This window comes from Gekko japonicus, unplaced genomic scaffold (assembly GCF_001447785.1).
Source record: "Gekko japonicus isolate JY-2015 unplaced genomic scaffold, Gekko_japonicus_V1.1 scaffold2981, whole genome shotgun sequence".
In the NCBI taxonomy this organism is placed as follows: Eukaryota; Metazoa; Chordata; class Lepidosauria; order Squamata; family Gekkonidae; genus Gekko; species Gekko japonicus.
Genome location: NW_015161501.1, coordinates 67,800 through 92,724, shown reverse-complemented (window position 1 = coordinate 92,724; position 24,925 = coordinate 67,800). Strand labels below are relative to the sequence as shown.

Genomic DNA, 24,925 nt, shown 5'->3' with positions numbered 1-24,925 from the left:
ATCTCCAGGTCCCACCTGGAGATTGGCAACCCTAGGGGAAAGTCTGCTGCACAGCAGGGGGTTGAAGAGAATGGTTTGATGGCTGCTGGGCCAAGATTGGCAACAATAGTTCCCCAGGAGCAAATAGCTGGGTTGGAGGGTGGAGTCTATGGCACTGTAACCTGTCTGAGGTCCCCCTCTACGGGCTCCACTCCTCAAATCTCCAGGAATTTCCATACCTAAAGCTGGCAACTTTATCTCCTCCCCTCTCAGCAGCCTCTTATTTTGCCTTAAATTGGTTTTGATGCCAGCAGAGTGAGAAAATGCCAGAGGCTCTGGGTGGGTGCCCCATTGTAAATGCACCAAACAATTCCTAAGGGGAGGGGAGTTTGAGGTGTGGAATGTAGTGAAGTCCAATCAGCTTCCATATGCAAAAGACCTTGAAGGTTCCATACGCAACTGACATTCCAACTGCCTTGCGGGGGGGGGGGGGTGGGGTGTGGAAGGGGGGGAAGTCCAATCAGCTTCCATATGCAAAAGACCTTGAAACACTGGGCGGGACTGCACAAAGCAGCCAGTCTTCTGCCAGCGTCTTCTGACTGACAGTTCAAGCATCCATACACTAAAGGGGCCAACTTTAGAATTTTGGCACCCACTACTCTTTTATTATAAGGGAGAGATATGTATGTAAACCACAAGGTTACCAGCTTTTGAATTGGCTTCTGCTGCTCTGCCATTAATGGCAGATTTATATGCTGACATGTTAGCTGTGATTCCCCACTCCTCCACATGTAGCTGCTGGCATGACCTTGGGTCAGTCACAAGTTCTTTCAGAGCTGTTCTCTCACAAGCAGTCCTTAAAAGAGCTCTCTCAGCTCCACCTACCTCATAGGGTGTCTGTTATGGGGAGGGGAGATTGTAAGCCGCTCTGAGACTCCTTCAGGTAGAGAAGGGCAGGGTATAAATCCAATCTCCTCCTCCTCCACCACCTTCTTCTTCTTTGCTACAAAAGGGCATTTTGCTCTTGCCCAACCTCAGTTTTTATTTTTAAAAAATTCAAATTCTCCTTGTGTACCTCTGAGTAGTTAATATATGCATTTCTAAGGTTTTTCAGCACTCTCTTATGTGGGCTTAAAAGTATCAGTTCAAAAGCAGGGGGAAAGCCCTGAGGGAAAAGACTAACATATTCCAGGAAACAAAACTTTATATGTGTGTCTGCAGCTGAATATAAACTGAATTTTCTAACAAGAATTCAAACTGCCGTTCATTGTTCATCCCAATAAGACTGATTTTTTTTCCCTATGTCTTGCAGCATATCACCAATACTTTGAAAAACTAGGGCTGTTTCCTTTCACTGTGGCATAAACACAAATACATCAGCATGAAGAATTATTTGGCAGCCAAATCCTAACTATGTTTACTTGGTAGGGTAGCCAACATCCAGGTGGGGCCTGGAGGTTTCCTGGAATTATGACTGATCTCCAAACTATAAAAATCTGTTCACCCAGAGAAAAGGGCTGCTTTGGAGGGTGGACTTTATGGCATTATACCCTGCTGAAGTCCTACCTCTTCCCCACACTTTGCCCTCTTCAGGCTCCACCCCCAAATCTCCAGGAATTTCTGAAGCTGGAGTTGTCAACCCTACAACTTGAAAATAAGGTCCATATATTTCAGCACAATGAGTTTTGCCATAAACGTATGTACATCCGGATCCACAGTTAACAGCGAATATCAACAAGTAGTATCCAAGGTAACCACAATACAACAATAACATTGTAAAAAGAAACACACAAATTATTGATGTTAAAACCAACAACCAAACAAGCAAAGAGCTTACTAAAGTAAAGATAAACGTTTCTCTCAGGGGTCGTTTCGTAGAAAAAGAGCTAGGGGAACTCATTAGCATAACTCATTAGCATATGCCACACCCCCTGACATCACCGGAAGTGTGTCATAAGGCAACACCCCCTGCCATCACCGGAAGTGTGTCATAAGGCCACACCCACCACTCAGTTAGTCTTAGTCTTAAAGGTTAGTCTTAAAGGTGCTATTTGAACTCTTGGACTATTTTGCAGCAACAGACTAACACAGCTACCTCGGGGAAGCTCCTGGATGGGGCTGGGAGTCCTTGCGGAGGCCACGTGGAGTGGCCTCGGCCAGGCAGAGGGGGAGGACGCCAACTTACCCTCCTGCTTCTTCCTCCTTCTGCAACAGAATGAGGCTGGAAGAAGGGGGTGGCCGGAAGAAGGGGCAGGGCTTCGTCGTGTGCCCCGCCCCCTGCACCTCATCCAGGGGAACTGCGTTCCCCCGCGTTCCCCCCCGAAATGACCTCTGGTTTCTCTTGTTCGAAAGCTAGTCAAATCCGACTCTAGGGGGTGATGCTCATCTCGGTTTCCAAGCTTAAGAGCCAGCACTGTCTGAAGACTTCTCTGTGGTCATGTGGCCGACATGACTAAATGCCAAGGTGCACGGAATGCTGTTACCTTCCCACCAAAGCAGTACCTGTTTATCTACTTGCAATTTCTTGCTTTCGAACTGCTAGGCTGGCAGGAGCTGGGGCCAAAGACGGGAGCTCACTCCGTCACGCGGCACTTGGGTCTCAAACTGGGCCAGTCTGCAGCTCAGCATCTTAACCTCTGAGCCACCGCGGCTCCAAAAGAGCTTACTAGGGACATATAAAGTAGCATAAAAACAACATTCAGAGGCTTAAAGTGGTATCTGCAAAACAGCCCTTAAACTACCAGTAATCCATAAAACAACAACAAATAAAGAAGCAACCCGTCAGTTAAAAGCCCGAGCCATGTTTTGATTTAGCATAAAAGACACGGAAGTAGGTGCCATGATGCAAGCCTCAAGTGGATGAGCATTCCAAAAATGAAGTGCCCCCACTGAAAAGGCCTGCCTGTGATTGCCTCCCTAGGGCTGGCAACCCCCATGTGAGGCCTGGAGTTCTCCTGGAATCACAGCTGATCTCCACACTACCCAGATTGGCTGACGGCTTCAAAGGGTGGACTCTGTGGCATTAGATCTTTGCTGAGCTCTCTCTCCTCCTCGGACTCTGCCGTCCCCAGGCACTGCCTCTAAATCTCCAGGATTTTCCCAAGCTAAAGTTGGCAACCCTACACTTCTACAGGTGGGGACCCATGTAGAGGGCATGTGAGAAGGATCAGCTGCTGGGCTGAAGAGTATGGAAGGAGATACCCCTTTGAGTAGCTTGGCCTGAAGTCATTTAGGGCCTTAACAAAAGAACCAGCACTTTGATTGTGCCCAGAAACAGATGGGTAACTAGTGCTGATCTTTCAGCACAGGGTGATACTATTCCTATATCCAGCCTGGTTGCCAGACTGTGGACCAGTTGAAGTGTCTAAACAATTTTCAGATGCAATCCACACAAAGTGCATTAAATGACTCAGACTTTTTATTTCTCTCTTTAACTTTACTTTCTTGTTTCCTTATACTTTAATTTACATTTTTACTATTCTCTCAGAACAACCTCAGCTGTTCTTAACTCTTAATCACACACAGACTGTCTCTCTCTCAGACTTCAGAACAAACTAAACTCTCTGTCTTCTTCAACTGTCAAATCTCTGTCACTCCTGATAGACATACATATCATCCACACAGCCTCACTTCCAAAACCCCTCCCCCTCTCTGTCACTCACCAATCACACCACTTGCCTGTTTCAACCACTCTAGACTATCGTACAGTCATGCAACCAAACTTTTAAAGACACACACACAGTTAAACATGAAATCATTACAAGCACATTTGTCTTTACTTAACAATCCACTGACCCAACAGTCTTGGACAGAGCCAGCAGTCTTGGACAGAACCAGGCTTACAAATACCCTACTCTATTTCCATCCCCACACATTTATTTCACAGGCTGTAACTCAACCATGTGATTTTGTTGAACCCTTAAATTATACCCTAAAATGCTGCAAACTAGAGATCACATGCAAATATATAAATCCCCTCAACCCATTTCAAACTTCCAACCATTCAGCTTGATCCTAGCAATGTTTATATGGAGGTGGAACTTGTTTCTGAATAAATACTTAAGCTGTTCAACTGTTGTCAGGCCCAGATAACTTCCAGTTAAAAATGCTCTTGGCTTAATTTTCCTTTGCAAAAACCAAACTTGGTAGTAGTAGGAATACACACATATGACCTTCCCCCATTTCTTTTACTATGACATTGCTGGGATAACTTGATGTTCCTTTCTTTTTTCATTGCTGGTGTTTATCAGTTCTCTTTTTTGCCATTTTTACAGCATTTATATGTTATATGATAATTCATGCTATTCCAACATAACATATACAAAAATGAGCATAAATGTGAATGGTAGTATTTCTATCATATGTTACTGGTATAAAAAAGTCAACCTGAGAGGGAAGAAGCCATAGACCAAAATTATTGAATCAAACTAGGTTCATGAAATCTGGTAATATTCCTGTTTCAGATTCATACAAAATGAGCAAAAAATATTAAATAGTGCCATAGAATCAGGGATAGAATTGTGGGAATTGATTTTAAAAAAACCCTTTTGATGCTCTAACAATTATCAAATTAGAACAAAGTTTGAGTCCAGTGGCACTCTTAAGACCAAAACATTTTTATTCAAGGTATGAGCTTTCGTGTGCATACAAGCTTCCTCAACAGTCCATACGTATAGGCAGACTGTGAATAGCAAATTAGCATACAAGATAATGAAGATGTTTTAACAGATGCAAATATCAAACAGGAATAACAAGCTAACTTGATATGGTCACCTTTGGATCTGTTAAAACATCTTTATTATGTTGTATGATAATATGCTGTTTACCGTCTGCTTGTACGTATGGATTGTTGACTTCCATTTCAATGTATCTGAGGAAGTGTGCTTGCACACAAAAGCTCATACCTTGAATAAAACTTTGTTAGTCTTAAATATGCCATTGGACTCAAACTTTGTTCTGCTGCTTCAGACATGGCTGCCCACCTGGAATTGTCAAATTAAGAATTTATACAAATATCACACCTGTAGTTATAGCCAAATAGTTAAATTTCATTCCCTCACCACCCCTTTGGACACCCTGGGGCTTCTCATACTATCTTTTTTTATCTGACAGTGACACTGCACATTATGAGGAAGGGTGCGTGAAAGGGTGTGATGGAAATGTATTTCCTCTTTACGCTTCTAAGGTAATGTGTACTTCTCCCTTTCCATGCCTGACACAGAGAAATCACTTGCTTAATTACTCAATGGACAGTTGCAGTAAAAGACACAGGAACAAGAACAGTTAAGTTCATTAGCTATGTAAGGAAACTGTTTCCTCACAAACTACAACATTAGATGTATGATACAGTTACCAAAATAGTTTCTTCAGATACGTCAGCCTGAATACAGGTTTACAAAGAGGATTGCTTTCTTCTGAGCAGGAAGTATTTCTCCAGTACATTTTCCTTACACCTATGGCTAATTTGGGGGCAAAAGCAGTCTACCCTCAGATTTTCTTTGTGCGTGATTGAATAACCGACTCTCTGAGAGATGCACTCAGTTGACAAGTGGCTAAATGCAGAGCTTTCATTTTAGACGATGTGCATAAAGATACTTTTAAGATGGGGCCACGTCATTTATACTTCAAATAGGAAAACAGAAGCCTTCTGCCTCCAGCGTGCCCCTCAAAAATACCAGGAGCATTTATCCAAATGGTCCCTAGATGTCACTAAAACCTGTAGACTGTATCCAAAAAGCCATTTCTTAAAAAAAAATTAGCTCTGGCTGAACATGAATTCATTTTCCTGCACCCTCCCTAGCCATGTCACAGTGTGAGACTTCTTGTCTTGGCCATAACTACTTTCTGTCAAGCAAAACTAAGTTTTTCTGCACAGTCAGATATGCTAGTGGCACAGCAATGGTTGCGGAGCCTGGGTTGGGGAATTCCTGGGGATTTGTGTAAGGGAGGGACCTTCAATGGGGTATAATGCCATAGAGTTCATCTTTCCAAGCAGCCACTTTAAGCAGGGCAACTGATCTCTGTAGTCTGGAACTCAGTTGTAATTCCAGGAAATCTCCAGGCCCCACCTGGATGCAAGGTAAAGATCTCCAGGCCCCACCTGGACCCTAGGTAAAGATATTATGATACTGTCCCACCTCAGTATGTTAGAAGAGGACAGAGTCACCTAATTACATTCCCCCACATCAAAAACTCCCTGTCTGCGGAAAATAGCTTACATCTGAAAGTTACATCCATTAGAAGTGATGATCAACGCAAGAGGAGAAGGAGGAGGAGTAGATTGGATTTATACCCTGCCCCTCACGACCCAAAGGAGTCTCAGAGTGGTTTACAAACTCCTTTCCCTTCCCCTCCCCACAACAGACACCCTGGGAGGTAGGTGGGGCTGAGAATGCTCTCTTGAAAACTGCCCTTGAGAGAACAGCTCTGAAAGAATTTATGACTGACCCAAGGTCACACCAGCAGTTGCATGTGGATGAGCAGGGAATCAAACCCAGTTCTCCCAGATTATAGTCCATGCTCTTAACCACTACACCAAACTGTTGGAGTGCTGACTGTTTGAGAGAAGCCATCAGTCTTGCTACCTGGCCAAAGCACAGGCTGGAGGATCTGAAAACATATTTGTGCCTCTTCTAGAAAACCTCCACTCTTTCTCAGGAAACCCTCCTTGACCTTTGAGAGCTTTGGGATTGAACAACTGAATCGGGTCTACGGATTAGAGGAGCTCTTCTTGGCTTCTGCTTTGCTCCAGGCAATAACAGTAGTCCTGACTGCCTGTTATCAGTCCCAGCTGATTCCTCAGCCATTCCCTTTGCTGGCTTACAGAGGCCCAGTAACTACCAGTCATGTCTTAGGGACCTCTAGATATTTTTTTTGTGTGTAAAGTGCTGTCAAGTCACAGCTGACCCCCAGCAAGGGGCTTTCAAGGCAAGTGAGAAGCAGAGGTGTCTGGCCATTGCCTTCCTCTGCAGAGTCTTCCTTGGTGGTCTCCCTTCCAAGTACCAACCCTGCTTAGCATCTGAGATCTGAGGAGATGCTGTCTTCCCTTCTGACCTCTAGATTAGACTACCAGATAAAGTGTTCGCTGTGGGGTGGCCTTTGAAGACCATTGGGAAACTGCCACTGGTACAAATGACTGCCACAAGACTAGGAGTGAACATAAAGTGGTAGAATCACCTCATGCCTGTACTGAGACAGCTGTATAGGCCCCCAGTATATTTAAGATGTTGACATTGATTTGTAAGACCTAAACACTGTTGAGTCCCAAGTATTTCAGGGTGTTGCCTTATGGAGATTTCCATAGTCAGCCAAAGAGGCACTCCTGATGCCAGCTTATGTGAAGGGCAAATGTCTTCCATAAGAATATAGCAACATAAGAGAAGCCATGTTGGACCAGGCCAGTGGCCCATCCAGTCCAACACTCTATGTCACACAGTGGCCAAAACCCAGGTGCCATCAGGAGGTCCACCAGTGGGACCAGAACTCTAGAAGCCCTCCCACTCTTGCCCCCCAAGCACCAAGAAGACAGTATCACTGCCCCAGACAGAGTGTTCCTCTATACCTTGTGGCTAATAGTCACTGATGGACCTGTCTTTGCCCAAGGTAATGTCTTCTCACTTTCTGCCCCTCTTCCCTGTAATGGCCTCCCTTGGGTCGTTTGCCTGGCCCCTTCTTTATTACCATTTTTCAGATAAGTGAAAACCTCTTTGTTTCACTTGGCCTTTGGTCTAGTTTTGTTCTGCCTCACTGCGTTGCTGGTTTATGATTAGCTGACTGTTGTTGTTCTGGATTTCTTTCCATTACTTTGATCCTTTTTGAAAAGCAGCTTACACATTTTGTAAATCACGAAGAAAGGAATAAGTTAATATTATCTTCTCTCTTTCTCTCTGTTCCATTTCATTAGAAATACTTATAACGCCATACGACAACTAAAGACAAGAAAGTCACTGTGCATTTCTAGGCAGAGTTACTTCAGTCTAAGACCACTCAAATTTGACAGCATTACAGGGCAGCTCTTATTTTGTTTTTGCATTGTTAAATCAGGGGTACGTCAAAAGGTCAAAAGTAAGAGCTATGACTAACCAATCTTTTTTTCTCTTCATGCTGCCAATAAGAAGGAATGCATGCAGGGATACTTTTCTCCAGGTAGGACCTGGGGATCTCCAGGAACTCCAGCTCATCTCCAGTTTACAGAGATCAGTTCCCTTGGAGAAAATAGATGCTCTGGAGGATGGACTGTACGGCATTGTACCCCACTGAGGTCCCTGTTCTCCCCATCCCCAAATCTCCAGGAATTTCCCACCCTGGATTTACCACCACATCCCCCCTGTGGCCCAGGGAGACTTGGCAACCCTATGCCCTTTAGTTGAACATATAAAACTGAGTAAAATTCTTGGTCTACTCTGCCTGGCAGTGGCTCTCCAGGGTCCCCTGCAGAGGTCTTTCACATCACCTCCTGCCGGGTCTTTTTTACCCGGAGATGCTGGGGGTTGCACCTTGGACCTTCTGCATGAAAGGCAGATGTTTTACCCCGGCCCCCCCCCCCCCCCTTTCCTGTGTTTTTAGCACAAGGCAATGTCACACACAGCATTACTCCATGGCTGGCATCAAGATTATGAGTTTCATTCTACTGAACTCTGACTGTTGCTTCCTCCTGTGTTTACTGGAATAAGAGGCAGTTGGGGGGGGGGGAAGGGTGGCCTGAGGATGGGAAATGGAAGTTTTATTGCATTCTCGTTATTCTGTACAGCTTTGTAGAGCTCAAAGAGGACAGCAAACATACCGATTACTTGCATGGCTGGCTCCATGTCCACTGTTGCTTCTTCCAACAATGACAGCAGTTTGGCTGATATCTGATGGACTGATTCAATGTTGCTAAATAAGCCATCCACATCGAACCTAGCGATCTGATGAAACACAAACGGTGGGCAGCAACTGTCAGAAAAACGAGGGACCCTGCTCCGTGACATGCTGTTTCAGCAGTCTCCTCTACAGTCCTCTCCTTGGATTGAACAAAGGCTGTGCATGCAGTTTTTCAAAAAATTAATACTGGTACAATTCATCATAAGATACTGGAACGAATGGTGAAGCATTTGATTTCCCTCCTTCTGGGATACGTGCATTCAGAGGCAAAATATATCCTCTGATCTCCAGACCAGTGTTCCCTCTAAGCTGAGTTACTGTGAGCTAGCTCACAGTTTTTTAGCCTCCGGCTCACACATTTTTGTCTTAGGAAGGATGGCTCCAGAGCAAACTAATTTATGCAGTAGCCAAGTAGCTCGTTCACAACTTTAATGCCAGCAGCTCACAAAGTAGAATTTTTGTTCACAAGACTCCACAGTTTAGAAGGAGCATTGCTCCAGATTACAGAGATCAGTTCCCCTGGAGAAAAATGGCTGCTTTGGAGAGTAGATTCTATGGCATTACACCCCTGCCAAACTCCATCCCCTCCTCAAATGCAACCCCCAAACCTCCAGGAATTTCTCAAACTGGAGATGGCAACCCTATGAGTTGTTATTAAAAATAGCAGTAATAAAACAGCAGCAAACATTTTTTAAAAAGAGCAGGAGCATTCCAGCGGAACTGAGGCCATATAAAGCAATCAGCTAATAATTATACTAAATGTGTACAGCAGACAAACAAGTATATTTTCTCTGAAGAGGGCAAATAAATGCAGCCAGTTGGATTCAGCCTGCTTCCCCCCCCCAAAAAAAAAACTCACTCCATTCCCCTTCTTAACACAGTCCCCATTTCAAATTACTTTTGTCCTGTGATCTTCAGCATAGCCTTTCTGACAGGAAAAGAAAACCCTGCTTTTGTTTTTTTACTACTGCTTTACTGTTTTCTTTTTTACTATCCCCCCAACCCACAGAGTAAAAACAAAGCAGCATTGTTTAAACAAAACCAAGGTGATTTGTAATAAGACTATAATCAAAAAACAAGTTGCAGGTATAAGCTTGGCACAGTTCCCATCCATTCAGCCCAGTTCCTTTAGGGATCATTTTAAAAAATCCCTTTTATTTGTCATATTTGCTGTTTCCTCCTAAGTCACAGGGACAATGAATCCATATGTGGAAATCTTTTGAGAACCCAGCAGGATGTAATGCATGAAGTTAACAAACAGTGTTGATTTTGGCAGACAGGTGAGTACCTTTAAACAAGCCTATCCATTAGTATTCATTAGTAACAGAACTGTGTATTTACTCAGCGGCTTGCAGAAAACAGCCCCAAAGAATCAAATTGCATGTTATGGTAACCAGCACAGTATTCTACTATAATTGCTAGTGGAGGTAATATTTGATTATAGAGGCTAATGAATTTTTTGGTCCGTTAGGAATTCTGGAGCAGACTCAATTTTAGATCTGTTTTCTGGACAGAATCGGTCTTTTCTTCCTTAAAACAACATGCCCTCAAACAACGTAAAATAAAACACTGCCCTGATCTCTTTGGCCAGGATGAAGATGAAAATGGGGAGAATAAAACAAAAGTTCATTTATTACTGTGCCTTCCCATATGCTGAATAATGCACTTTCAATCCACTTTCAGTGCACTTTAGCGATCGTTTGCAGGTGTATTTTGCTGTTTCCCACAGTAAAGTCCAGTTGCAAAGCACACTGAAAGTGGATTGAAAGTGGATTTTTCAATGTGTTTCAAAGTGCCCTTTTAGGCTGCAAATCCTTTGCACATTTACTTTGCAGGATGTCCCATGGAAACCTGAGGAACTTAATCATGTGTAAGAACAGGCTGGCAGGGTGACCGCCCAGTTCATGAGGTAACAAAGGTACGTGGAACCAAAGTGTGAGGAATATCCTGGGATGGTGTGCCATGTAGTGCAGAAGGCTGCAAGTGGGGGTGGAGGGTAAATTGGAATTGAATAAGATCCTGTGTGAGTGGAGGTATCTTACGTCTTCTTATGGTAGGGGCTGCTTGGATCCAAGCCAGTATATGAAGCAATGAAAATCTGAATTCTGGGTTTCAGAATATTCTGGTCCCTGTTCCAGGACTAAGACAAAAAGGGAATTTCCTGCAAAGGAAAATTGGCCATCCAATGCAAGGAAGATAAAGCCCTACTGTCAACATAGGATGAAAACAGCCACGATGCAATCTAAGGGCTCGTTCTCATAAACATGTCTGCATGCATGATTAAATTATCATGTGATGCGAGGTATGTGTGAATGGGCCACAAGACCTATAATGTCAATGTTCGCATTACCTCCAACACAGTTCTTTCCAGCCTAGTCAGTTCCTTCAGCCTCCTGCCATCACATGCTTGGGTTGCCAATATCCAGGTGAGAGGCTGGAGGTCTCCTGGAATTATGCCTGATCTCCAGACTGCAAAGATTAGTTGTCCCTGGAGAAAATAGCTGCTTTGGGAAGAGTGGACTGAGCTCCCTCCCCTCCCCCCCAACCCCACCCTCTCAAGGCTCCACTCCCAGATCTCCAGGAATTTCACAACCCAGAGGCGACAACCCTATCACCTGTGCAGGAATCAAGCATAATGAAATCAAAAACCTACATGGATACAAACCAAGAAGACTGCATCCAACATATGGCTGTTACATTCATAATTTGTTTTTATAGTTTTGCAGCAGGCAGTATTAAGGAGATCTGCTGTTGCTATTTAGGAATATATGGTGAAAGAAACATTTGGGGTGGGGAAGTGCTTTTCATTTGTCCAAATCTGAATCAAGCTCATTCAAGCTTAGAATACGAGCAAAATTGCACAGGAATGCAGGGCGCTCTTTCATGTCAGTTTGCCAATTACTTATATCCGAGGGCAGGCTAAGATGCAAGGCCAAGTCTCACGGCGCTTGTGTTTTTGTCCAAAACAGGACCTGCCCTCTGACAGCCCAAGACTTGCTTACCTGCATTCTTCTTAAGGGCTCAACCACTGTTTTGATGCAGAGGTCCAGATCATGGCAATAATCTCTTTCTGTCTGCACCATTTCAGCAATTATCTTCTGCCTTTTGGCCATCATCCGCCTGCTCAATTGCTCTTCATTTTCCAGTGGAGAGCCAACTGGCCCTGAGGACCCTGCTTGAGGTGCCATCTTTTCTGTTAAAATTAAGCAAAAGGAACTGCTAAGAACTCAGTACACTATGTTCTATACTTCCTTGCATACATGTATCCAGACGTCTGCAATATGTTAAAAAAACACATTGGCATCTTGTGCGCTGCAACATCACTTACAGGGAAAACCCAGAAGTGATGTCACAGTGCATATGATGCTGCCCCCACACACACACCTGTGTCCCCGTCCCCAAAGCTGGCAATCCCATTATAACCCCATGAAATAGGATAGACTGAGAAAGTCTGGCTGGCCCAAAGTCCCCCGGTAAGCTTCACGGATGAGAAGAGCCTTTGACACTCTGACCAGCACACCACACAAGCTGTTATTGGGCTTTGGAACAGAATTTAAAGTCCTGATAATCTTAGCAGTCTTCAATAACAAAACAAAACTAGGTTTCTAGCTATTATGGCTTCAAACTGTGCCCATGAGTAGGGGGGGGAGAAAACTCATCCACTGCAGTGGAGTGGCCTGCATAGCTCTTCTGCAGAATGTATTATGCAAAACAAGCATATAAGTTTATTGAGTTGCATAACTGATACATATCTGTAAATTAATCTGTTCTTGATGGAGGATTACCTTGTGTGGAGTTCTTTCTCTCTTAACAGAGAGGATATACAAAGTGAGTGCATTTGTACAGTCTTTATTTTAAAACAATGAAATGCCTGAACGAGATGAGAAACCCTGTAATTCTTCTGCGATTACTCTTTCGTATAAATTCATATGATAAAATAGAAAAGCAACCAAGGACTTGTCTAAGGTTTTCCGCTTTACCACATCATACACAATCAATCATGGCATTCTGTTATTAAAAATACCATAAAAACTAACCATTAGAAGCTATGCCAAAATGTGTACCTTCAAAGTGCCATGTGGCAAAACCGAGGATGATGCATTCTGGGATATCAGTTGGAAATTAAGTCTGAGCAGAAAGGTCCCATCAGGCCAAGCCAGTGCAGCATTCCATCATCTGAACAACCTCCACAAGACTAGCAGTAAAAATAACGCAAGGGCCTTAAAAACTAGCAGGGCAAGAAGCCTAAGGTGAGTTACACCTGTTGACTTCAATGAATTTAGAAGGGTGTAACTCTAATTAGGATCACCCTGTACCAGATTTATTATGGCAAATAAAAGCACATGCCACTTTGGCTTCAAGGGGTATTGCCCACTGCACCAACACCTTGTGATGCAAAAATTAGATGAATACCAGGGAAATTCGGGGGAGCAAATTGTAAGGAGTAGCAGTTAAGCCATGGAGATGGTCTTATTAGCAGTCTCACTCACCATTACAAGAGATGGTTGAAGTAACTCTAATCTGCCAGATCAAGCACTGCCAATCCCAACCCAGCCAAAAAGTACCTACTTGTTTAGAATTAGGGATGGGCACAAACTGGGAAAATGCAGTTTGTTTCGTGGTGTGCCAAGTTCATGAACCACGGACCATCACAAACTTTTAGGCATCAAATGTTCTGGTTCAGTTTGTGAGGTTCATGATCCACTAGAACAACCCCCCCCCCAAAAAAAACTAGAGGCACCAAACTAACAGGGATTATCTGGCTGACTCTCCTTTACCTTCCCTCCAAGTTTGGTGATGATTGGATTTACGAGATCTGAGTTACAGCCCCCCAAAGACGGTGCCCCCAAGAAAGTGCTTTCTGGGGAAATGACAGGCACAGGTTCAGGAGCCCCCCCTCCCTGGGGTTTCTCCACAGTTCTTATCAGTTTCAAACAGCTCTTGTCAGTTTCAAGGTGGTTTCTGTCACAGCTCTCTCAGCCCCACCTACCTAACAGGGTGTCTGTTGTGGGGAGAGAAAGGGAAAGGAGTTTATAAACCGCTCTGTGACTCCAAGTGAAGGGTGGAGTATAAATCCAATCTCCTCCTCCTCTTCTTCTTCTTCCCATTTTCTTGTACAGAGCTTGCAAAAATCCCCCCCCCCCAGCTTGGATTTCTTGTGACACTGTGCTTTGAGATCAATCAGTCCTTTTAAGCTTGCATTGCCACAGTGGTACTGGATTCTTCTGGGCATGCTGTACACAGAACTGGTTGTACTGGGCTTGAAAAAATGTCTGCAGGGATTCTGTAGTTTGGGATTAGTCCTCTTTTGCTTGCATTGCTGCAGTTACTGGAATTACAGGGCTCAGGAACAAGCCAGTGACACCAAACTCACAGAGAAACTTCTGCCCCCTCCCCCCCCCCCCCCCCCCCCCGCTTTTAAGTTTGGTAAACAACATGATTGATCCCAACCAATCTGTATGGAAATGTATCCATTTATGAACTGCAACAAACCTCCATCAGAGTTCATGGAAAGTTTGTGCCAGTTGACCAGGCACAAACTTGACTTTGCAAAGCATGAACGAGCCAAAATTCATCACGAACTTTAGTTCGTGAGTCGGTTCATGCTCATCCCTATTTAGAATACTTTACTCCAAGGCTAACAAACAGGTTAAACCAATAAAGAGGGCAGTCAATTTCAAGCAGTTAAAATAGTTCAAGAGACATGCCAGTTATTAAAATTCTAAATACACAGATGATGGGATGGATCCGATACCCAAATCCTAGTCCGATACTCAAACCACTATGCCACAGCATAACAAGTAGGGTGTGTTCCCAATACATATAGTTGCTGGGCTAGTGTTACATGTGAACACTTACTCTAGTGCAAGACACCTCCCCCGATGTATATTCTACTGACCCAAATGTCCATCCCGCTATGAAGAATAGTGCTCTCACTGAATATAAAACAAGCCTACCTATTTTCATCTTGTGTTAAAAGAGAACAATAGAAACATGAATAAACATTAAAAATCCAAGTCAAAGAGTAGTTAGTAAATGAAATGCCTTACTTAAACTTAAAGCATCACAATATCTTCTCAGAGTTCCCCCCCCCCTATGGTGTTTTATCCGAAAAATAATTCACATTAATGTTCTCAGGAAGGTATTCACAAAAAAGGGAGGGGAAAAAACATGTGCAGAAGGAGATATCATGGAAAATCTAGAGTTTTACACTATCATGGGGTATATCAGCTAACCGTCTCCATGAAACCTCATGCTTAACCACCTGTCTTCATTCCCAACTGAAGTCAAACACGGATGTATATAGTTACACTTGCTCATATCTATCTCATGTTATTTATGCCTATCCCTTTCCTCTGCTGTTATAAACTTAGATTTCCAGCTCCATGGAGCACAGCTTTTTTGTTGATTGGCTCGTGGTGTTCTGTAAAGTTCTGTGTACCTCAATCAGTATAATCATAATGAAGACAGGGTTGTTCATTATTAAAGCTTTTGATTTCATATCACATCTAAGTCATTGTCAGGAGGCACAAGAGTGCACGCATATCAGGAGTGCATGGTGTCCAAGGTGATCCTAATATGCATGGTTGCCACACTATCTGAACAAAGCCACACACAGTTTTTCATGTGTGTACAGCTTTGGTGCATACAAAACAGAACCTTGGGAAATCCAGCACTCGTTTTATGTATGCTGAAGCTCTACACATAATCAAAATACACACATTGCCCTGCTCAGAAAACATTATTTATGTACTTCATTTATATACCACCTTTCTCCTCAATGGGACCCCAAAGTGGTTTATATCATTCTTCTCCCCCCCACTGCATCCTCACAACTACTCTGTGATCTAGGTTAGGCTGAGAGGGTGTGACTGGCCTAAGGTCACCCAGCGAGCTTCCGTGGCAGAGTGAGGATTTGAACCTGGGTCCTAGTTCAGTACTCTAACCAGTATACCACATATGGCAACCATGCATATTGGGAGCTTAACAAGTAGGGTGTGTTCCCAGTACATATAGTTGCTGGGCTGGTGGCACATGTGAACAACACAATGTCAGAAATAAGCTAGAGTAAACTGTCATTTCAGTTCCAGTACCCTGACACAAAAATGGTTTAATCTTGTCTGTAATTAGATCTCAATATTTTTTGGCCGCCCACATTCTAAGGCTGAAAGAATGCAGGAATCCAGTGTGGTGCATTGGATGGAATAAGACTTAAGAACAGACCTAGGTTCAAATCCCAACTCAGTCATTAAGCACACTGGGTGACCTACGGCCAGTCACTGTCTTCCTCAGAGGGTTGTTGTGAGGGCAAAATGAAAGAGGAAGGAACCATGTACACTGCCATGGTCTGGGTGAATGGGGAATAGGATCAAAATATGACCGATAAAGGTAACAGATTCAAGTTGGGGCCAAATAAGAGTAAACGATCTAGCTGATGCATAAGAGTTATTTTTACCTCCCATAAGGCTAGCCTTTCCTCCCGTTCTCTATGAGACATAGATCCAGAATTTCACAGCCTGGCCATGCGGCTACAAGTATTTACGTGTTTTCTCACTGTGATTTGTGTTCAGCTGAGAGTGTGTATGTTTCAGAAGAGCTCTCTCAGCGCTGGAATGGAATAAAAGTTGGATGAATGTAGCCCAGCACGTCGTCCAAGAGAGCCCTTGCTTTCCTGGAGACCTTTGCAAGGACAGTGGCGTGGGTGTGGGGGAAGGGCAGCATTTCCCCCTTGGCTCTCTGCCATTCTGCAACACAATAGCTTTGCCTGTCTCTGGAGGTGTCAGGTTACCTGGCTGTGAGTCTCTCCCAAGGGATGACATTGGCAAATGAGCTACCTGTGTCCTTTGCAAATAAGAAGGGGGGGGGAATAAGGAAGGAGGCGTTTCTCCCAGGTAAAAGTCATGCAGGGCAAATCTCTGCACTTACCGCTTCAGGTGTATGAGGGTCCCTGAGAGCCAGAGGAGGGAGGGGAGGCTTGCACAAACTGTGCCGCGCCAGGCTCTGCAGCAAGTCTCTGTGAAATCAGCTTGGAGGAGGGTATGTTGGGGGCAGCCAGCGGAGGGACAGGCTGGGGGAGGGTCTAACGCCAGGAGACCGGCTCCGGTGTGGGTTTTCCAGTCCTTCCACTAACTAAGCACCGGAAGAAGGATTCTTTTTTTAAAAAAAAACAGTAAGCATTTCAAGGATGTAAAAATTCCAGGAAATATACATGGTTTTTAATAGGGAGACTTGTCAAAAAGATGCTTCCTGGACTGTGGAAAGAGACATATATTTTAAGCCAATGTTTCAGCCCTTTTTCTTTTTTCTAAACTTGAAATGCCTTGGGGGGGGGGGCTTGTTTTTACAGGTTCATGGCAGCCTCTCAAAAGCTTGCTATTTCTGATGCCTTTAAGTCTGTAGAGAAAAGTCAGCTGTAACCTTTGACCACACAGTTCACCCTCCTCAGCTGCTTGGGATTCTGGGGAAGTGGAGGGGTGCAGGACAGGAAGTCACAGGTGACTGTGTCAGGACAGGGTTGCAGGATCTGGGCTGAGAAATAACTGGAGATTTGGGGGGTGGGTTGGAGCCTGAGGAAGGCAGGGTTTGGGGAGGGGGAGGGACTTCAATGGGGGTGTAATGCCTTAGAGTCCACCTTCCAAAATGGCCATTTTCTCCAGTTAAACGGATCTCTGTTGCCCGGAGATCAGTCGTGAGCAAAAATTCTACCTTGTGAGTTACGGGCATTAAAGTTGTGAGTGAGCGATTTGCCTACTGCATAAATCAGTTGGCTCTGGAGCCGTCCTTGCTGAGCTGAGACAAAAAAAAGTGTGAGCCAGAGGCTAAAAACCTGTGAGCTAGCTCACACCAACTCAACTTAGAGGGAACACTGGTTGTCATCATGAGAGATTTCTTCCAGCCATCACCTGGAGGTTGGTAACACTTCACTATGGCTGATGGCAGAAAGGTGGGGACAGCTTAGGCTTGAGAAGGGAGAAACTTGGAGACAGAATGAAGGATCCCTCAGTCTGCCCCATCTCTTCCGAGATAAAGCATATATAGATTTAGAACTGGCTAAGTCCTGACGTGGATAGCCTAGGCTAGCCTGATCTCTTCAATTCTTGGAAGCTGAGCAAGGTCAGCCCTCATTAGTACTTGGATGGGAGGCCACTGAGGAAGTCCCGAGTTGCTATGCAGAGGCAGGCAAAGGCAAATCCACCTCTGTCTGTCTCTTGAGAGCCAGTTTGGTGTAGTGGTCAAGTGCGCAGACTCTAATCTGGGAGAACCGGGTTTGATTCCCCACTCCTCCACTTGCACCTGGCTGGATGACCTTGGGCAAGCCGTAGCTCTGATAAGAGCTGTTCTCGAAAAAGAGCAGTTTCTGTCAGAGTTCTCTCAGCCCCACCTACCTCACAGGGTGTCTGTTGTGGGGAGGGGAAGGGAAAGGCGTTTGTAAGCCGCTCTGAGACTCCTCTGGGTAGTGAAGGGCGGGGTATAAATCCAATCTCCTCTATTCTTCTTCTCTTCCCTGAAAACAGGGATGCCAGCCTCCTAGTAACAAATAATATACACTGCAAAAACCTTTTAGCAAACTAATGCGTTCTATTTAATGTCTTTTGTAGGACCGGCAAGGAGAAGCGGGCTTATAATTCTAGAAACTCCCACTGCGGCTTGACTTTTAAAACACTGATGCAAAATTGTTTCGTAGTTAGGAATCTGTATGTATTGAATGGTATTGCTTATTGAATGTAATGAATATTTATACCTGACTAGGATGAACTTTACTAAATGAGACCATAAATAGAACACATTAGTTTGCTAAAAGGTTTTTGCAGTGTATATTTATTTGTTACTAGACTCTCCAACCCGGGGGTCATTTCCTGCAAGAGCGCACAGGAGCGGAGCTCCGGCAGTAAAGAGCCCAGGGGGCGAGCACATGCAACAAGCCCCACCCCCTGCTCTGTTCCCGCCCCCCCATTAGCTAGCAAGCCAAAACAGTCCAGTGGTGCCTTCTGACACACTTCCGGTGATGTCAGGGGGTGTGGCATATGCAAATAAGTTATGCTAATGAGTTATGCTAATGAGCTCCTGCACCTCTTTTTCTAAGAAATGACCCCTGCTCCTAACACTGCAGCTCAGGTTGCTTCAACCTCCTGGTGGGACCTGGGGATCCCCTGGAATTTCATCTCATCTCCAGACTTAAGAGAGCCGTCCCCCTGGGGGGGAAAACCCAGATGCTTTGGAGGGTGGACTCTATGGCTCTGTACTCCGTAGAGGTTCCTGTCCTCCTCAGGTTCCATTCCCATATCTCCAGGAGTTTCCTAACCTGAATCTGGCAACCCTCCCCTCCCTCTGTCCCCTGTCAGTGGCCAAAGGGGACCTGGCAACCCTGCTTGAAAGGCTGCCTTAAGTGGTCTGGTCTGGTCTGACAGCACTCTCCGCCACCAAGTGGCTTCAACGTGACTCCTAGTTCACGTGGTTTGCAGATATGTGAATATGTCTTCACAAATGCCATCCCCCACATGCAAAGCGACAAAATTAGCTGATTTTCCTTGACATGCTGATGACTTTAGATCTATGCCATTAATGGTAGCACCTTTCTTCAGCACAAGAAGCCTAGTGAGAGAGCCTCTTGTATTAGCAGAAGGCACCTGTGGCCAGAAGAAGGATCTTCAGTTAGCAGCAGCAGAACAGGCCCACAGGATCCGACTTTTCCTGCAAACAAGGGTTCCCAGGGGTATTTGACCCTTGTCTGGGATTCTGGTTGAGCAGACCATGGTTTGCTCAACCAGAATTCCAGACAAGGGTCAAATACCCCTGGTTCACATGTAATGGCAGCAAACCATATTGTCCAAACAGCAGCAGACTTCAGTTTGCCTTTACATCTCAACTATATGTGCCCTGAGACCAGCAGAACCTGCTGGAGGATATTCAGTCAGAGGGTTTATTCAGCATAAGGAAGCTATAAGACTAAATGTAGCTCTAGACTTCCAGTGTATTTGAACAGAAGAATGTAATAGTCCTTGAGGTCTTGCGTGCCCTACCAGGGAATCTAAGATTGCACCGCTACTATCTAGTGATAAATGTCTGATTAGGCAATCCAACCACCAGTCACCAGATTTTGTTTGCATTGAACTACTTTTTGCGATAGATATGAAAAAGGCATCTAACCATTACAGGAAGTGTCTGCTTTCAATTCCCTGACTTGAAATCCTTTTAATCATTATGTGAGTGTTACCCGGAGTGCTGAAAAGACCCGGTGAAAAGAGAAAATTTACCCAGGATGAAAGAATATCCTTATTGTGAATTCTTTCTGGTGAAGTCAGAATTTTTGTTCCCTCATTTTATGGTGATGTCTAAAGTCAATGCACAAAGGCTTCCCTGCACAGACTCTCCATCCGTTACATTTTCTATTCCCTACAGGGTTTCATTTTGTAGCATTTCCAAAGTGTGGCAGCCACAGAATGTATCCATGTGGAAATCCTTCAGAAACTGCCAGTCCATGTGGAAGTCACTGCACAGTAATGGCCAAAATCACACAGAAATGAGGTTATTATTCTGTCCCTGGAGCATGACTTTGCCACATCTGACTCCTGCTGCAGCCCAAAATTTTCCTTCTAGAGTTTTTCCCCATGGAGGAGCATTCAGAAATGCTGTTCTATCCACATCACGAACAAGGATGATCTATTTTTCCACCTTAGGATACTACTAGCCCTTTTGGCTGCCAGGTGTACACCAGGCTTAACTACAGGATAAATTTAGATTAAAAACGCACAAGGTTCAATTAGGTGGACTACGGAACATACATCCTATTCACAAGTTGCAATGAACCCGAATACAATCTGTGTACCACGTGCATTTGAGTGTTCTCTAGACATGCACTGAGTAATGCTCACATTACATTTGATGCATGTACATCTGAACGTGTGATTGAAACCCCACATTTATCCAGGTACCCAGCTTTATTTGTAAAGTGTAGTTTAGTTGTATTTATTTGCCTCATTTATACCCTGCCTTTATCCCCAATGGGAACCCAAAGTGGCTTGGATTGTTCTCTTCCCCTGCATTATATCCTTACAACAACCCTCTGAGGTAGTGAAAAGAACTGAGTTTGGACACGTGGCATAGTGATCAGCTCATAGTTTATTAACTCACGAGAAATTAGAAGACAAACTAGCCAGTCTGCGACCGGCTTTTATCCGTGCACACACACACTCCAAACACACACACCCCACTCCCTGTGATAGGCTCTATTTACACTACCTAGTCCTCATAGGTGCATACCAGGATCCGTGCAAGCTCATTGGTCCATGTTAGGATCCTACCAGTCTATTTTTCCTAGATCCGAAGGTCTGTTTGACTGCATGGCCAGGCTAACGCCGGCAAGGCTATCGTAATACATAACAGGTAGGTTAGGCTGAGAGTGTGTGACTGGCCCAAAGTCACACAGCAGCTTTCAATGGCACAATAGGGATTCGAACCTGGGTCTCCCAGTTCATAGTACAACACTCTAACCACTACCCCACACTGGCTCTCTCAAGTTCTAAAGTGGATATGCACTGGCTCTTTCTTACAAACAGTTGTACACACGCAGAAGCACGACATACATGCATTCACTGTAACATGCGAACAGGGCTACTGTACGGGGGGGGGATACCTGCAAATTTGTAGGATTGCCAGCTTGGGTTGGGAAATACCTTGTGGGTGGGGAAATCCCTGGAGATTGGGGGGGGGGGAGCCTGAGGAGGGTGGGGTTTGGGGAGGGGAGGGATTTCAGTGGGGTATAATGCTATAGAGCCCACCTTCCAAAGCAGCTGTTTTCTCCAGGCAAACTAATTCTGTCGCCTGGAGATCAGTTGGAATCCGAGGAGATCCCCAGGCACCGCCTTGAGTTTGGCAACCCTAAAATTTGACCTAGGGGATAATACTTGTATGGCTCAAAATACAGCGTCTTTTCATGCCTGATAACAAAAGAAATACCTATTAAGCTTTGCCAAACGACAAGACTCTTATCCCTGTAGATCTAGACCAGTGTTTCGCAAACTTTAATAGCTCGGGGGTGGGGTGAACTACCTTTATCTGCAGTTCCCTGATTTCTTCCCCCCAAGGCCTTTCTTTTACATTGCAAAGCACTTCAGACCTAGCAGGGGACTGGCAGAGCAAGGGGGCCGATTAACCGGGACTTGTTTGGCTGGCAAGGCAGGTGTCGTTCCGCTCTGAGGCAGACTTTCCCCCCTCTGATTGCATATGGGAGACACAGCTCATTCCCCTGGGAAATGTTTACTTCTAGAACAGGCTACACAAAGAATTGCTTGTAGTCATGCCAGGTTGCTACCAAAGTGGGCAATTGCCCACCCTCAGACCCTCTCTCCCACTCAAAATGGCAGTAGAAAAAAATTACTGTGACAAACAAACGGGCTGGCCAAAATGGCGTCTTGCAACACCACTCCCAACTCCGTAACCAGAAGTTATGTCACCATGTTGCAGGACATGGTGGTGTAATTTCTGGTTATGCAGTTAGAAATCAGGCTGCCAATCTCCAGGTAGTGGCTGGAGATCTCCTGCTATTACAACTGATCTCAAGGCAACAGAGATCATTTCATCAGGAGACAACGGCCACTTTGGAAGATGGATTCTATGGCACTATATCCCAATGAAGCCCCTCCCCTCCTGAAATCCCACCCTCCTCAGGCTCCACCCCCACAGTCTCCAGGTAGTTCCCAACCCAGAGCTGGCAGCTCTAATTGGGAGTGACATTGTGGGACATTGTTTATGTGACTTCCACCCCCCTCGGTCTCCCAGCAACCCTAAGCACGTGCCATTGGTGGAGAACATGCAAAGCTGGTGCCAAAAGTCAGTATGGTGGAAACACAGTGCTCACCAGAAGGCCTACCACGGCAGTAAGATACTTTGCTAGGGCTGCCAACTCTGAGTCGACTAATTCCAGGAGATTTGGGGGTATAGGCTGCAGAGGGCAGGGTTTGGGGATCCCAGCCTCCAAAGCAGCCATTTCCTCCAAGGGAACTGATCCTTGTAGTCGGGAGATCAGTCGTAATTCAAGGAGATATCCACACACACCCCACCCCGGCCTGGCAATCTTTTTCTTCCAGGCATGGGAGATCATCCCAGAGACTCCTAAGATATAGAAAAGTAATCATGCTCTGTTCCCTCCTCCAGAAGTGTATTTGTACATGCACAAACGAGGAAGCAATGAAGCAACGTTCATAGCACCGGAGGCACCAAAGGACACCTTGCACAAGGCACCCAAACTTGCAGCTAGACTTGAGGCTAGCTGCCCCGCCCCCTCCTTTGAAAGGAAAAGCCAAAGTAGCAGCTGATGCAAAAACACAACAGGCAGCCTCCTCCAAGGGCAGATGGTTCCGATGTGTCTCTGTATGCATTGAACGATCCCACTGTATCCAATGCAGAGACTCAGAAGAACTGCCCATGCTCAGACGAGACTGATCAGCAAGATATTAATTTATATGAAATGTTTATATACTCTGTATTTCTCCTAGTATGATACGTTATGCAGAGACATGGCAGGCAGCCTCTTTGTGGATGGCAAGCTTGGGCTCTCAAGAGCCTTTCATTATTTAAATAACTCTAACCTAGCCCTCATGGCACGCTAGCAGTTCTCTCACAGAGAATCAGTGTGCCCCAGTCCTGGTTCTGGTGCTCGGTGGGTGGGGGTTAAAATTTTAATACCAGCATCAAGAGGTAACAATTTGATTTACTTCCTTTTACAGTAGTAGTAGTAGTAGTAGTAGTAGTAGTAGTAGTAGTAGTAGTAGTAGTAGTAATGATATTAATAATGTGCCATGAAGTCACAACCAGCTCATGGTGAGGCCTCATGGGGTTTTCTAGGCAAGAGATGAGCAGAAGTGGACCCTGGTCTGGCTTGATAGTCTCCCATCCAAGTACTAACCAGGGCTGACCCTGCTTAGCTTCTGAGCTCTCACTAGTCTGGGCTATACCGGCTGCTTTTACAATAATAGTAAAAAGGTAATGGTAAACGTTCCCTTACTCGAAAGCCAGTCGGATCCGACTCTAGGGTTGCGGTGCTCATCTCCGTTTCAAAGCCGGAGACGTTTCCGTGGTCATGTGGCCGGCATGACTAAACACCAAGGCGCACAGAACGCTGTTACCTTCCCACCGAAGTGGTACCTATTTATCTACTTGCAATTTCTTGCTTTCGAGCTGCTAGGTTGGCAGGAGCTGGAACTAGAGACGGGAGCTCACTCCGTCATGCGGCACACTCAGGTCTCGAACTGCTGAACTACCGACCTTCCACAGCCTGCAGCTCAGCGTCTTAACCACTTGAGCCACCGCAGCTCCCCTACAATAACAGTATTATTTAGTAAAAAAAAAAGTTTTACTAAACTTTTTAACTTCTTTTTCTTTTTTGCACATTTGATGTTATTGCACTTCTGACTGCTTGTCTTTTGTCATGCTGTGGACTGATTCATTTCTGGTGTGTGGTGGTGTAAAGTGCCATCAAGTCACAGCTGACCTGTGGCAACTCTGTGGGGTAGTTTGCCATTGCCTGTCTCTGCCTCCCGGCCCTGGTATTCCTTAGAGGTCTCCCATCCAAATGCTAGCCAGGGCAGACCCTGCTTAGCTTCTGAGATCTGACAAGATCAGGCTAGCCTCGGCTATCCAGGTCAGGATGGTCCGTTTTTAGACTACCAAAATGCAGGCTTCCAGTTGAATTTACCTTCATTACCAAAAAACCCTTCAGTCGTCAAATAGACATTTGAGCATGGGCATAAAGGCTGCTAGGTGATATTATTTACCTTTCTGCTACTTCTCCACATATGTAAATGCCTGGAATCTATATATCTAATAGCCAAGTTGCCCCCTGAGTGCGGATCGCTAAATCAGCGCTCCGGGGGCACTTGGGGGGAAGGGGGAGGCCAGTCCCCACGTGTGCACAAAAATCGAAAAAGTTGGAAAAAATTTCGGGGGGATGTTTAAATCCCCCCGAAAGTGACAGAGCGTCCCCTGCGCATGCACAGGGAACGCTCTGTAGCTGGCCTCGGCGCCGCCACGCCGCCGCCACCGCCGCTTCCTCCTCGGAGCCGGGCGGGCGGGGGGAACCGGCCTC

At 45.2% G+C, this 24,925-nt stretch overlaps 1 protein-coding gene across 1 annotated transcript in view; it reads right to left on the bottom strand.

Annotated features, from left to right (window-relative positions):
* The window catches only part of ARHGEF38 (Rho guanine nucleotide exchange factor 38), a 70,065-nt gene that overhangs the window by 38,872 nt on the left and 6,268 nt on the right, over positions 1 to 24,925 (bottom strand). The window contains exons 2-3 of the mRNA XM_015429210.1: positions 11,844 to 12,034; positions 8,762 to 8,885 (exon numbers count right to left, since the gene is read on the bottom strand). Of these exons, the coding sequence (XP_015284696.1) occupies positions 8,762 to 8,885; positions 11,844 to 12,034 (315 nt within the window). The remainder of the gene's footprint in view (positions 1 to 8,761; positions 8,886 to 11,843; positions 12,035 to 24,925) is intronic.